Source organism: Rhodamnia argentea, chromosome 6, assembly GCF_020921035.1.
Source record: "Rhodamnia argentea isolate NSW1041297 chromosome 6, ASM2092103v1, whole genome shotgun sequence".
Classification (NCBI taxonomy): Eukaryota; Viridiplantae; Streptophyta; class Magnoliopsida; order Myrtales; family Myrtaceae; genus Rhodamnia; species Rhodamnia argentea.
In genome coordinates, this window is record NC_063155.1 from 31672946 (window position 1) to 31686248 (window position 13303).

General features: G+C 43.6%; 3 protein-coding genes across 6 annotated transcripts; 1 reads left to right on the forward strand and 2 right to left on the reverse strand.

Annotated features, from left to right (window-relative positions):
- The first annotated feature begins 3102 nt into the window (after window positions 1-3102).
- On the forward strand, window positions 3103-5526 carry LOC115745991 (protein LIGHT-DEPENDENT SHORT HYPOCOTYLS 5). Of its 3 annotated transcripts, none has more exons than XR_007198638.1 (2): window positions 3103-4009; window positions 5075-5526. XR_007198638.1 is itself a non-coding variant. In XM_048280090.1 (2 exons), exons 1-2 carry the CDS (start codon window positions 3254-3256, stop codon window positions 5132-5134), a joined length of 645 nt encoding a protein of 214 aa, XP_048136047.1. In that variant the 5' UTR covers window positions 3103-3253; the 3' UTR covers window positions 5135-5526. The 3 variants fall into 3 exon arrangements, 1 of the variants encoding a protein (XP_048136047.1); XR_007198639.1 differs by lacking the exon at window positions 5075-5526 and adding an exon at window positions 4088-4977 and having other exon boundaries at window positions 3103-4032; XM_048280090.1 differs by having other exon boundaries at window positions 3103-3838.
- A 1048-nt stretch (window positions 5527-6574) lies between these two features.
- LOC115745986 (gamma-interferon-responsive lysosomal thiol protein) lies at window positions 6575-9793 on the reverse strand. Of its 2 annotated transcripts, none has more exons than XM_030681657.2 (5): window positions 9436-9793; window positions 8610-8675; window positions 8100-8240; window positions 7179-7271; window positions 6575-7042 (listed from the first exon to the last, which is right to left on the reverse strand). In XM_030681657.2, the coding sequence occupies exons 1-5, from the start codon at window positions 9742-9744 to the stop codon at window positions 6821-6823; spliced, it is 831 nt and encodes a 276-aa protein (XP_030537517.1). In that variant the 5' UTR covers window positions 9745-9793; the 3' UTR covers window positions 6575-6820. The 2 variants fall into 2 exon arrangements, with proteins under 2 accessions (XP_030537517.1, XP_030537516.1); XM_030681656.2 differs by lacking the exon at window positions 9436-9793 and adding an exon at window positions 8878-9402.
- A 307-nt stretch (window positions 9794-10100) lies between these two features.
- LOC115745985 (cinnamoyl-CoA reductase 1) lies at window positions 10101-13127 on the reverse strand. The gene is made up of 6 exons (XM_030681655.2): window positions 12943-13127; window positions 12596-12768; window positions 12314-12499; window positions 12018-12180; window positions 11217-11403; window positions 10101-10499 (listed from the first exon to the last, which is right to left on the reverse strand). Exons 1-6 carry the CDS (start codon window positions 13058-13060, stop codon window positions 10355-10357), a joined length of 972 nt encoding a protein of 323 aa, XP_030537515.1. The 5' UTR covers window positions 13061-13127; the 3' UTR covers window positions 10101-10354.
- Window positions 13128-13303: the final 176 nt, after the last annotated feature.

The window sequence follows — 13303 nt, forward strand, 5'->3', positions numbered from 1 at the left end:
TCCATGTCATTTTCCATCGGTTTCAATCGCAAATCGTCACTTTCGGCTTTTTATTTTTAAAGACACGTCTCCTTTTCAGGGTCTGTTAGCAATTACTCTACTCAACCTCACGGTAGAGGTCAATCATCATCATCTTAGCTCAAATGGTGATTGGTATCGTCTAAGGAGACAACAGATAATACAGCCGCCTACGTAGACGGTAACAACAGAAGCAGCGAAATGAAGATTCACCTTGCGATTATACGACTAACCGGACGGAGATTTACGGCGCTGCTCTCTCTACCAACCCGCATCGTTCCTTCCGGTAAACCATGTGGTGTCAACTGCATTTATTTTTATTTATCTTTTTGTTCCGGCTTAGGAGTTGGGAGGTCATTAATTTACAAGAAAATGATTGATGAAAAAAGGGGCCAAACAACGGGGCCCTGAAAGTGACATCTTTTGTCCTGAATACAGAGGAGCCTAGAGGTTATCAAGTATTGATCCGCTCTTCAATAATTAATGGGTTGTGTAATGTCAAATGTTGATAGCACGAAGAGAACCTTGAGTAACATTGACTTCTTCTCCACAGGCTTAAACCATGTGTGCGGATAAACTTCATATACTTGTCGTGAGCTTTGAGGAAGAGTCCAACCCTTGTTACGGACTGGCAACCCTCTTGAAAGCTAATTCTATCTAGAGCATATCAAGGAGGATTCTTGCTCAAGAAACTAAAGTCAGAATCCATTTAAGCGAATGCTCACTCACTCACCTTAAAAAAGGCTCTGCTCGGCTTACCGATGAATAAGAGGATCCTTTCTTTAGCCACAAGGAGGAGATGCCGAAGGCAGAGCTGGTGATTGGGATAAAGTCGTAACAAGGTAGTCTTACTGAAAGGCGTGACTCGAAATTTGCTGATGAATTTTATTCAAAAGATTCAAAATCAGTGAACACTATATACATGCTGTGGAGATCCTCGCTAGGGCTTCCCCACAAGTCAAACCTCGATGTTGAAATTGGATTGAAATCTAAGGTGGAAGTACTTGTGATGGACTCATCAAATTTTCTTTTAGAAGGCGTGGAATTCGACGTGTTACATTTGATCTAATTGTTGGTAAAATATACTTTCAAAACAATAACATTAATAAAAACGCTGACAAACGCCCGACGGCTATGGGGGTGGTGCCGTGGCCGGGCAATCGCTGCCCATCTCTCTTATTCTGCCCGGATCCAGAAGGTCTTGAATTTCCTAAAAGAAAATCTTAAAAGTATGGCTTTTTGAGAAATTGGGGATTTTTAAAAAGGAGGAATCGCTCGTCCCCGTACCCTTCAACTAATGTTCTATAGTCCTAAATCCATCAACTTCCTAGGAGTCAATTCACGTTAAAACAGGAAGAGATTGATTGCTCCATTATAATATTCGTGCCTTATGTTTAGTGCATTTCATTTGGCATTGGTAGCTACAATTGCAAATGGTGTTTCAAAGGGTGTTGATTTTCTTATTTTGAAAGTTTTTCCGGGATTATTACGAAATATGCTGTGTCCCGATCACGATTGTGTACCCGAAGAAATATATACACTTATAGAGTAACATCTTTTCTTGGACTCATGTACCGAAAAAACACCCCAAACCCGAATCTACTATCCCATAGATTAGACAGCCACATACGGTAAATTGATAAACCACGTCGGCACTATTCACACAGCACATCACGGGTATCAAATTTAATCACCCCTAAGTGTCTTTACTTAATCATATCAAAAACCCTAATCATGGGTTGCGCTGATCTTAAGATCTAGCATGATCAGTTCAAGATCCCACTTGAAAATATCCTTAATATAGAGTGTGTGCCTGTGCTCATGTTGATGGCCCTATTATGATTAGACTAAATGAAAGTGTCAGGAGCTAACCGCGAGATATCTGGGACTCGAGGCTCTATGGAATAGTCGTTAAAATGGACATTCCACTTTCTTATGCGATACTGAACGAACTAGGATTTTATTAGCTAGCTAGCTAGCTAGTTTTGATGCAAGATGGTGTCTCGGATTGGATACACTTAATTTTTGGAGGATTTGTCGATGTCCTTTGTATCTCCAGTATCAAAGAGCTCATTCTAGACCGAGGGATAGCTCACTTGATTTGTCTTGTTAGGGAGAAACTCGAGGACATGGGTCATTTCTGGTACACACGGGGAGGTGAAGGCAGACGAGTTTGTTTCTTATTTGGAAAAAGACTTGGAAAGAAAAATGAGAGTTGTGCCTGTCTTTTCGTTTGACTGGAGTATAAGGCCAAGACTTTTTTGCACAATCAAAAAAGCACTCCATCCAATGTCAACATGGCAACCGAACAAGTCTCACAGTGTTCGGTTCACGTTCCTAAAATTTGACACCTTCCTCTTTAGATCCCGCCAGACATCTCTTAGTTAATCATGAAGTCTCCCAATGATTCATTTCATCCCTGCATTGCCAATGGAAAATTATCCGTAACGAAGGGTAAAATCAATTACATTGAATTACTAGACCACGCCATGCAAACATTTATTGGAATTTGACGATCTATATCCGTTGAGGCTCGCATTAATATCACACGTGGAAGTTTTTCCACTCAAACCCGACGAAAAGACTTACAACGGTACTACAACTAATTCATGGTTAAGTAGCATTAAGTTTTCGAGTTTTGAATAAAGATAATGTAACCATGTTTCTTATACAAATGACGGTTGAATGTAAGAGAAAGTATCGAGGTGTGTGGTTTTGTTATTAATGAGATATTGTCCCTAGATCCCTTCCCATGAGCATCCATACGAGACGTGTGGTTTTCAAAGACATGACAGATAAGTAACAGCAATTTGGGATGGGACTGGGAGTTGTCTAGTCAAAGCGTTGGTCCAGATGGTGTCGAGGATTAAGGGCAGTGAGTTTTAGCACTAAATCACAGTTTTGGATCATCATCACATGCTTAATAAGATCAAAATATTGTACACCATTCTTTGTTAGTTGATGCTAATCTCCTTTTTTAATATTACCATTAGTTAGTCCCGTAAAACGTGTCCCATTTTACGTCCCATCATCAACCCTTTTCTTCTTTCTGGTTTTCTTGCTTCCCCCTCCTTCGAAAGAGAGCGAGTTCCTTCCCGTGAAAGGATCCCCTTTATCAGCGGCCTCTCCTTACAAGCAGAAAACGATTCTCTCCACCACTCAGGCACTCACTCCTATAAAACTGGTAAAGAGAGCGACGAACACAAAAGCCGGCATCGCGGATCACTGATCCGTCATGGATTCAGCATCCGGTGCCGGAGCATCGCCACCCGACCCGCACAGCGTCCTAGTAGTCCCCACAACCTCGATGACCCCTGAAACCATTCCAGGACCGTCGTCGCAGCCGCCGCCGTCAGCAGCCGCATCACAACCTAGCAGGTACGAGTCGCAGAAGCGGAGAGACTGGAACTCCTTCTTGCAGTACCTCAAGAACCACAAGCCTCCGCTAACACTGGCCCGATGCAGCGGGGCCCACGTGCTGGAGTTCCTCAAGTACTTGGACCAGTTCGGCAAGACCAAGGTCCACGTCAACGGCTGCCCCTTCTTCGGCAGCCCCAACCCGCCTGGCCCCTGCGCCTGCCCTCTCAAGCAGGCCTGGGGCAGCCTCGACGCCCTCATTGGTCGCCTCCGGGCTGCCTTCGAGGAGAACGGCGGGCGGCCCGAGTCAAACCCTTTCGCCGCGAGGGCGGTCCGGATATACTTGAGGGAGGTCAGGGAAGGCCAGGCCAAGGCTAGAGGGATTCCCTATGAGAAGAAGAAGCGGAAACGGCCCGCAGTTGCTGCAGTGGCAGTGGCGAAGGTCACGGCGGGGGGTGATCAGGTAGGAAGTAGTGGAGGGAGAAGCAAAATGACCAACAACAATTCAGTGGCCGATGATCATGGTGGTGCTGGTGCTGGTGCGATATTATGACTTGTTAGCGTTAGGGGATGGCACCTGTGGATCATTTGGCATCGCTCCAAGATTAGAGTAGTGCTGCGGATCATTCCTTCAGTAAGATTAATTACCCTTTTACTCCTGAAAACGAGCTCATTCAATTTCTGGTTTAAGTTTTCCTCACTTCTCAAGGTTTCGGAGGTCAGATCACAGTCCAATAGTCTTGTTAGTGTCCGATGCATTTAGATCCGTTGAACAATCCAACTTGAAAAACATGTAAGGCAAGTAAGTTCTAACGTTTCATCTTCCAAGGCACCAACACGGGTTAAGTCGTGCCAGTTCAGCCATCCGTCATCGATCTGGTTTTGCTTGATCTTTTCATGAGACGTAGTTGAACAGGTGACCAAGAACCCTAACGCTGAATTTTGGCGTCTCTCGTTACTTACTCTCTCTCTCTATGAGACCGATGAATCCACACTTCTGTTATGGTACTAAGATAGATGAAAACGCTCGCTATCTACGAGGACAACCACAACCTAAATTAACTCTTGTCCTGTTTGCTGTCTTGTTTGAAAAGTAGAAACCAAGACGCTTGTATAAATGACCAGTAGCCTATCATTGCCTCCAAGATTGCGCAGTGGATGTTATCCTACATTTTATTCTAATTTGCTCTTCCAAGAAGCCGCTCCCATCAGTCACTCCCCAGCAATACGTAAAACGAGGTTGTCGATATGATCGGCTTCTCGAGTGAAGTCTCCTATCCAATTGCATCAGATCACACAGCCTACCCTGACTATGTTACCGTGTTGATGTCACTCTGGCAGTAACATTCTCTCTAGTTTAATCTTTGTCTCGGCATCGGGTCGCTCACGCTCTTCTGTCCCTTTTGATGTCAACGAAAGTGTATAATCGGTCGCGAATGCGACTTCTTCTGTCTGCTTAACAATGCTGCTCTTCCTTTCGTGTTCCAACTCCCCTAATATTTCATTGGCCTCTTACTCATTTAAAACCTTCCAATGATGTGAGTTCTTTATAATATCTTCTGCTCTCCCTCCCTCTTTCTAGTGCATTTGTCGGTCTCCCGACGGTTTCTTATTTTTTGAAAGACTTATCATCTCGTACGTGTCCCAGACCCAATGAAGAGGAATGTCCCTTCGTTCATCCTTGTACCTTGATCTGCAGGAACTTCAATGCAGGAGACAAGCAGGATCTTCATCTTCCTTTGTTGGAGGGTCTCCTTAAAATTTTGATGACATCTAGGAACACGTAGAATTGCTCGTCTGCTACAAAGAGGAAGGCATGTCGGATTTAACAAAAACTCAACCGAATAGGCAAGATCCTTAGTCATACAACAATTCTGATAAAGATGATGAAGTGGATGGCCACGTTAGAAGGGGCTAGCTGAGCTCTTGTGAACTGAAGGAACGGAGGGATCGGGGTTGTCCGATAAGAATCGTGTCTCGTGATTTCAAAGATTAGCTGTCATCACAATGTTAATCATTGATGACGGAATGGTTCTAGAAGACAATTATGATACTATTGTCTTATTATAAACAAAGTGAGTGTGGATGCGCTTGAATTCCACACGGACCACCGAGCGAGATGTATATTAATTTATGCCCGACCTTTCATGATTTTGCTCGTATGATGTCACGTTGCAATGAGACGAGAGACCCCCCCACTTCGGACGTCTTTCGCGTGTCCCAACAAAGGCTAATGCCTCGCGTTTAGCTTATAGAATGGATTTACGAGACAACTACGTCAATGCAACCTTACGATTGGTCGATTGTGACCCACGAAAAGATTATTGTCCGGTCACAATCACATATATGGTGATCGTCCCTTGCACCCATTGGCTTCTTCTCCGCTAAAGATTTCGTCTTCCCGATCATCTCGTCATTTGCTAGAGAAGTGACTAGAAATGGTGTGCGAGAAGAATTGATATCTGGTTCAGTATTGTGAACGGAATTGAAATTCGTAATATAAGTTCCTAATCTTAGGATACATGGGCAATTTGAAAGTTATTCCGCGACTCACGATTAACCATAGAATTAAGTGCAAGTCTTGATCGCCACTGGTGCTAATAGCTAGGTCATTAAATATTTCAACAATCAGAGGGTAGAAGATGGAAGGACAGGCTAAAGAACGAAAAAAAAGCTCACAAAAGAGGATCGGGAGACTGGAGACATTCATCTTTCTCAAAGTTTGAAGGGCAGGTGGGTCAAAAGTCCCATTATACATGTTGGCGAAGCATTTCAGGCAAAGGAAGTGACAGAAGGATTTGACGTGCACAGTGCAAGTATGTGGGCTATGCCAACAAGTGCCGAGGAGACCGTGTGACATGTTTTCTATATTTCTTTTGAACCCAATTTCTTTTTTCTCTCCTTTGGTACTGCAGGATCTACCATTCACACCAGACCAAAAAGAGGGGTGACTTGGACCAAAAAAAAAAGAGGGGTGACATATTGGCAGACATTTAAATCAACGGTCACGAAAGGCCATGAATAGCATGAAGGGTTCAGTGACCTGGGTTCATCATATTCTAAAGTTCTTACTTTGTAGATGTACATATGCAGCATAGGCACAAGCGAGGTTCATTCGAAAATTTGGAAAGTTTTTACTGATTCAGTCATCTCCACTAATCAAAGATCATGTTGGTCATTCAAATGAGCCAAATTTCCTCAAACCTTTGCCTTCACCTGCAACCAGGCTAATGCAATCTCCCATTTCATAATATGTGGACCATATAAAGATACAAACAAAGTTAAGATCAGTGAAACAGCACAGCCATTTAGAGCTCAAGACAACTACTACGATCCAGAAAGTGCTAGGACACAACTCGATAACTACGACCCTTCTCATAGGACTTGCTTCCGAACAAGTTCAACCACATAGATTTACTTGAAAACATAAAGGGTGACAAACCTCTTACACGTCAAGCAGCATCTTTGTCCAACTCGTCATTGACTCCACAGCTGATCTCATTACTTCAAATACCGGCGATGACGTTTTCTCCTTCATGTAACAGACTGGATGACTTTTCCGTGCTTCCCTTAGTTGGACACGATTCGAAGAGAGTTCACTGCATGCCTCGGGCTTGGCAGTTCCACTGTAAGCCTCACAGATGTAGCTCAAAAAGTTTTCGTAATCCTGCAGGGAAGACATAGGGGATGAGACAGCTTACTTTTATATCTTGAAAAGAGGATACCAATCTTTGCATTAAGCACAATTCCTCACCATGAGAAGAAATGAATCTGATATTAGCAAAAAAAGATATAAAACTTACTTCATAAAGCGGTTTCCCATCAACCACGACCCAAGGAACATACTGATGAGGAGGCTGAAGTGCATTTGTTTCAGCCGCATATTTCAGCTCAAGCTGCAGATCAGTTAAAAGAGGACACTTGAGGATAGCCTTGAGTGCCAACCACATATTTTGTGCGTAATATTACCAGCAAATTGTTTTAGAAAATAGAGGTACATCCTTTACTAGGGCAGTGTGCAGAACAGGAACTCACTCATTAACCAGTAAAACCCAAGAGATAACTCAATTCTCGTTCTTATTAGTCTCTAAAAAACCACTCTACAATTGACTTGCACAGTTACAGGTAATATTTTTCCTGAATAAAAATCAGAAAAACAAACTCATACTGGGATATATAAAATTAGAGATGACTGCAATCCTCACCGCAAGTTCCAAAGGCAATTCCATCGTGAACTTCCATTAATTCAACAAAACTCACTCATTGCACAAGTCTTAAAGGTCATTTCTGATATTCTCAATTATCTAATAGCTTTCATCAACGTTCTCTCCCAATAACATAGTGCTCCAGTGCTAAATGAAGATATAAGGCAAGCTTTTGATCACAAGCATGGCATTAATGTCTTCTAGTTTACCAGAGTTATAGGTCCAAGTGTTGACAGCAGAATTCAGGTGTAGTACTAACGAATTTCCCCATCTCAGCATTAGTCAATTTATCAAAGTTACAGATTATGGCAGATGTTCATTTGGTTTCAAACGTTAACCAAAAGTATGTGATCTACTCCGATGCAGAAGATACAGACACCTCCTTACAACACAGTTGAATCTAGCTGAACTTTTAGATGCTAGGCCACAGACTACTTACAACATAAGAGACAAAAATGTCAGTAGAGTAACACGCATAATCTAGTGGAAAGGGTAGCAGATAAATGGCATAAAACTAACCTCTTTCCCTCGTCCGCCAGCATAACAATCCGAGACAAGTTTGGAATCCAATCCTAAAGGCTCAAAGCAGGATTCCCACTGGGTGTACTCATGCGAATATACCAACTTCTCAATGTAATAGATAAGAGGAAAATGCTCATTCTGCAGTTAAAAGATCCACAATACACGACTTATAAGTAAGCTGAACGGATAAATATACATCAAACACCAATCTCCTTATAGTCTATACCACATGAGAACCGAGTAACTAGCATTATATATTTAAGCCTGTGTCATGCTGTCCAAGGTTTAAAGTCACATTAGGGTGGGTTTGCAAATTGCGACGGTCATGATTAGTATCTAAGTTGCGGAACATGAGTTCTCTGAATTCAGGAACACCCAGGATTGACATATCTAAATGAGTACACGACATCATCGTTCTGAAAATACGGTAAACGTGCAAAGACAATTCCACCAAAATAAAGGGCCAGAAAGAAATGAAGAATAGACTAAACGAGAGCTGATGCTTACCAACTCAGGCCAGATGTCAATTGCACATGCTTCCACGGTGTTGAGCAAGCACTCCGACGGTCCATGCTGCAACAGTTACGAGAGAAACATAAGCTAGACAGGACGGGAAATGAAAGAACTGCATATCACTGAATTGGCAAGCTGGAGATACCGAAGACGCTAATAGAGATAAAAGAAAGCTCATCCAAATAACTCGAGTCCAGATATTCATCAAATCTAAAAGGGCATCACCAAATATAGCAAAATTGCCGAAATTGCAAGTCAGGACCTGGCAATCAAAGGCGGCGTTGCCTTTAAGTTTGGCATTCCCCCACGGAACGAGGTTAAGGTCGACATGGGAGATGAGGTCGCCGTCGAAGATCTTGGGGAGGTGATTGACGATGAAATTGGCACTGTAAGGGCAAAGGGACTCGTAATACAAACCCAAGGACACTTTATTGGAGGAGTCTGAAGGTAAGGTTATTTTGGAAGATGAAGAAGGAAAGAAGACAGTGAATAAACACAGGTAAGAAGTCAAAAGAAAGGGAGCTAGGTAAGACGTACAAAGCATGTTGGATCGCATCGACGATAAGCTAACTGTTTGAGGATTTGAGGCTCGGTCGGGGCTTTGTCTGCTCGCTACAAGTCTAGAACTGCGGGAGAGAGAGGGGACATGCGAACCTGTGAAGCCGAAGAGGGGACAGAGACATGCGACGATGAGCATGCGACGAGCGTTCGCTAACAAGCAGAGATCGATCAACAGGTGTCCGCCGGCCAGAACGATGGTTGTCGAAATTCAGCGAGACAAAAAAAAAAGGCAAAAAGGAAAAACAAAATGAGGCTGGACCTGGCAAGTGATGGTGTCGTTGACTCCGATGCGGGCGTTGCCGTAAGGGACGAGCTTGAGATCGAGGATGGAGATGAGGCCATTGTCGAAGACCTTAACAAGATGGTTGACGATGAAGTTGGAGCAATATGGACACAAGGTCTCGTAGTAGAGCACCAGCTCCACTTTGTCTCTCTCCCAGCCGGAAGCGGTCGCTAGTAACGGGCTAACAACCAACAAGATCAACCATGAACAGGTCCACACAGTGTTATGGAGACGCGTGGATCGGTTCTCCATTGGCGACCGCACAGGTTTTGGCAAAACCACCATACAGCCCCACCCAACTCAGCAGCGAAGTACGCTAATACCTCTCTCTGGCCTCTTACACGTAATTGCTTAAGTACTTCCTCCCCCTAAAAAATATCTCCCGTCGTGCATCGAGAGGGACAAAATCTGGACCGTGAAAAATTTCGTCGCTATTTGTCCCCATATGACGCGAGAGGATTGTCGTGCCGGAGCCGCGGAAGTGTCCCGGCCCCGCTTTTAACACCACATGCATCAATTAGAAATATCACGGTCACACAAATGCACGTAGCCCGATTTCCGTCTTTGGGTGGATAGGTGCGTTAGCTCTATGATAGTTACACAGCATCTTAAATCACTTAAAGAGTATCGAATACACCACGGATCACAACTTAACAAGTGAATATCAGCACTGAAAGATAGTGTTGAAAGACTCCAAGGAGTTTCCCAGGATGCAATCTCAGTTTCCAAGACAATGAGATTGCATTGGATTATCACCCTTTTGTCTCCGGTGCACTGGCAATTCACCCACTAACTCCATTATACTCGTTACGACATTAGTACAGCGTTACCACAGGCCATAGCTAGCCGATACATCACAGCATATGTTGGTTTCCAAGAATTCCCTGGGATATGTTCAGGAAATGAAGCCCTTGCTCTTTAAGCTCTCCATAGAATCCTTGATGATTTGCTCCATGGGGATAAACTCCAATCCCAAGTCCATCAGCTTCTTAGCTCCATTCTTCGTCCTCAATAACCCTGGTTGAGTATCCTTGGGTAATCTATCGAGATAGAATATTAAGTTTAGCGACATAAGCCATATCCAAATCCTACAAAAGACATCCTGTACGGTACTAGACTACCAGTGATATAGATGAAACAGGTACAACCTAGACAGCAAACAGAAGCATCTGGAACTGAGCCTTTCCTATCAATTTCGGTAACAACAATTAACATACAAGGGTGAAGATTTCTTTAAAAACAGTCAAGAAGCTGCTAATTAGAAAGTTTTGCCCGGTTCTACCAACAAATTATACACGGGCACTTAAGCATCTTATTAGCCTCCAAGTTATCTGAATTTGACTAGTGAGGGAAGCTTTCTCTTTGTCTATCCGATAATCTTTGCCAACCAAAGGAAATATGAAAGCCTTTAAGGCAACACAAAAGCCCAAAGAAATTGTGGTCATTCATTTCGGTACACAAGAAATGATGGGGGCAATCTATTTGATAGCCAAATGTTTCAGGTTATAACTAGTGATGCATGACTCACCGGTACAAGGCATATTAAGAATTCAAAATTGCTCCATTTTTAAGACCAGAACACTCTCCAAGTCAACATTTGGCTTACAAGAAAACAAATTAAAAATGATCATTAGTGCTACAAGTCCTAGAGATGCATCTGCAGATCCAGATGCAGTTTAAAGAAGAACAAGAACTCTGGCATTAGCCTCAAATAAAAGTGTTTTGCAAATGAGGGGAATCAAATAGTTGCTAGTTACCTCGGCAAGTTATATTCAGGATAAAGCTCGGCAACCTTGGCTACAAAATCGCCATACTGTGATATAGCTTCAACGCACAGGTGCCTTCCTTTCGCTGATGCATTCTCGTAAACCAGAATGTGTGCTAAGGCAACGTCTTTAAAATGGACAGATCCCATAAAATGGTCTTTGTATGTTTCAGTGCACCCTATGGAAAGGTATAAATTGCTTGTTAAGATTAATGCTAATTCAATAAGTGGAAGTAAAAGGCATCAGGTTCAGAAGATTGAACTATTAGACATATCTCCATCACATTATGCAGGTCTCCTTCAAATATCTAGTGCTCTAGCTGAGGTAATGATGCATTGCTGGAATTAATAATTGGTTCATGACATCATATCAACTATCAGCCATTGTCATGTAAACTTAACGCCAGCAAAAGCATATACCCTTGTTCGTAGTATGTGGCAGAAGCATAGTGCTTGCCCAACCTTCTTTATGATTATTTTCTATTTTCGCCAATTAAGTCACCGGCAGCAGGTGAAAAATATGATAATCTAGGAGAAGAAGAAAACTTAAGAAGTGATACATAACAGATAACTGAACCTGTGCCTATGAACATTCGGAAAGAAATCTCTAAGCTTGCAAATGGACATGGATTCGTTTCCTTAACTATAGTACAAAACTTGGAATTTTAACCTCCCAGCATCGATTTTACATCCACCCAAACGTAGAACATCAACTCTCCTAAGGGCACAATTGACAAATGCGGACAACCAGATGATAATCACATCCAAAGTCTGGAGAGCGGAAGAAAGTTACCCTGAAGAAGGCGGGTAAGCATTAACATGCTTGCATTGAGTCTTGGGGGGATGAGAGGACCCATGACTGTTCCAGGATTCACCACAACCACATCTAGTCCATTTTCGTTAGCAAAGTCCCAAGCAGCCTTCTCGGCAAGTGTTTTGGATGCAGGATACCACAACTAGCTCAAACAGGGAAAACTGAGGTCACATACAGTGGAAGGGGCACTCATACAGCTTACTCTTGATGAAAAAGGAAAACTCATAGGACTGCAAAAAGCCAATGAAGAGGTCTAAACCGTCTAATTAACTCACCCCATTCCGCTTGCAGTAGTCAAGATCAGTCCAACAGTCTTCAGACTTCACTTGATCAGCAGGCCAAGAAGGGCTTGGCGTGATGGCGGAGACAGAGGACGTCACCACCACGCGCCGAACCCCAACTTCTTTAGCCGCTGTCAAAACGTTGATCGTCCCTTTAATGGCCGGGTCCAAAAGCTCGTTCTGCCAAATGACCCAAAAGTAGTCCTGTAAATTCACAGTGCAAGGGTGCCAAAAAGGCATCCATCCATGTAATTAGGCGGCGGGCGAGAAGAGAACCTCGGGGTCGCGGACTGGGTCGACGATGCAGGGAGAGGCAAGGTGGAAGACGCCGGCGCAACCGCGGACGGCGGCGAGGATGGAGTCGTAGTGGAGGAGGTCCATGCGGAAGAGGCGGAGACGGGAGTCTGCTCCCGGTAAAGCTTCTAGATGCTTCGTCTCAGCTTCATCTTCTGCAAAATGGGGAAATCCGATCGGGTCACAGCCAGGTGAAACGATGCGGCACGGATGAATATGGGATTAGCTTCAGCTAACAGGGGGCAATTGTGCAGCAATCATGAAGGAATAGAATGAACTGAGCATATGCATTAGGAAAGGTAATATAAGAGAGAGAGAGAGAGAGCAACTGAGATTTTGGACGGTGGCGTGAACGGTATAACCGCGTTCCAGGAGGAGGCGGACGAGCCATGAACCGATGCAGCCGCTACCGCCGGTGACGCACACTACCTCTCCCTGCTTCGACATCGTGGAATTTTGCTTGTGATCAAACTGGGTTTGGCTTTCCGACCAGAAAACCTGGGTTTGGCGACGTCGTACTAGATACTGAGCCACTGACGGATCATGTTAAATATCGCGCATCGCTTTCTATCCGGGATTTTATACGTGGGCCTATGATCACGGGTCGCATGTTTGGTCTATTTTTGTTTTTTTTCACATCTGCTACCTCCTTTGGTCAAATTTCATGCATCATTTGATTTTGCACTACAT

Coding starts and splice junctions, on each gene's coding strand:
- LOC115745986 (XM_030681656.2), bottom strand. CDS start 9,312: ATGCTCATCGTCGCATGTCTCTGTCCCCTCTTCGGCTTCACAGGTTCG. Junction 8,241..8,609: donor TTGACATCTGGCCTGAGTTG/GTAAGCATCAGC, acceptor TTTTAACTGCAG/AATGAGCATTTTCCTCTTAT. Junction 7,043..7,178: donor ATGGGAAACCGCTTTATGAA/GTAAGTTTTATA, acceptor TCTTCCCTGCAG/GATTACGAAAACTTTTTGAG.
- LOC115745991 (XM_048280090.1), top strand. CDS start 3,254: ATGGATTCAGCATCCGGTGCCGGAGCATCGCCACCCGACCCGCACAGC. Junction 3,839..5,074: donor TCACGGCGGGGGGTGATCAG/GTAGGAAGTAGT, acceptor CTTGATCTGCAG/GAACTTCAATGCAGGAGACA.
- LOC115745985 (XM_030681655.2), bottom strand. CDS start 13,060: ATGTCGAAGCAGGGAGAGGTAGTGTGCGTCACCGGCGGTAGCGGCTGC. Junction 12,500..12,595: donor ACCCAGTCCGCGACCCCGAG/GTTCTCTTCTCG, acceptor GTCATTTGGCAG/AACGAGCTTTTGGACCCGGC. Junction 11,404..12,017: donor GCTTACCCGCCTTCTTCAGG/GTAACTTTCTTC, acceptor ACCTTTCCATAG/GGTGCACTGAAACATACAAA.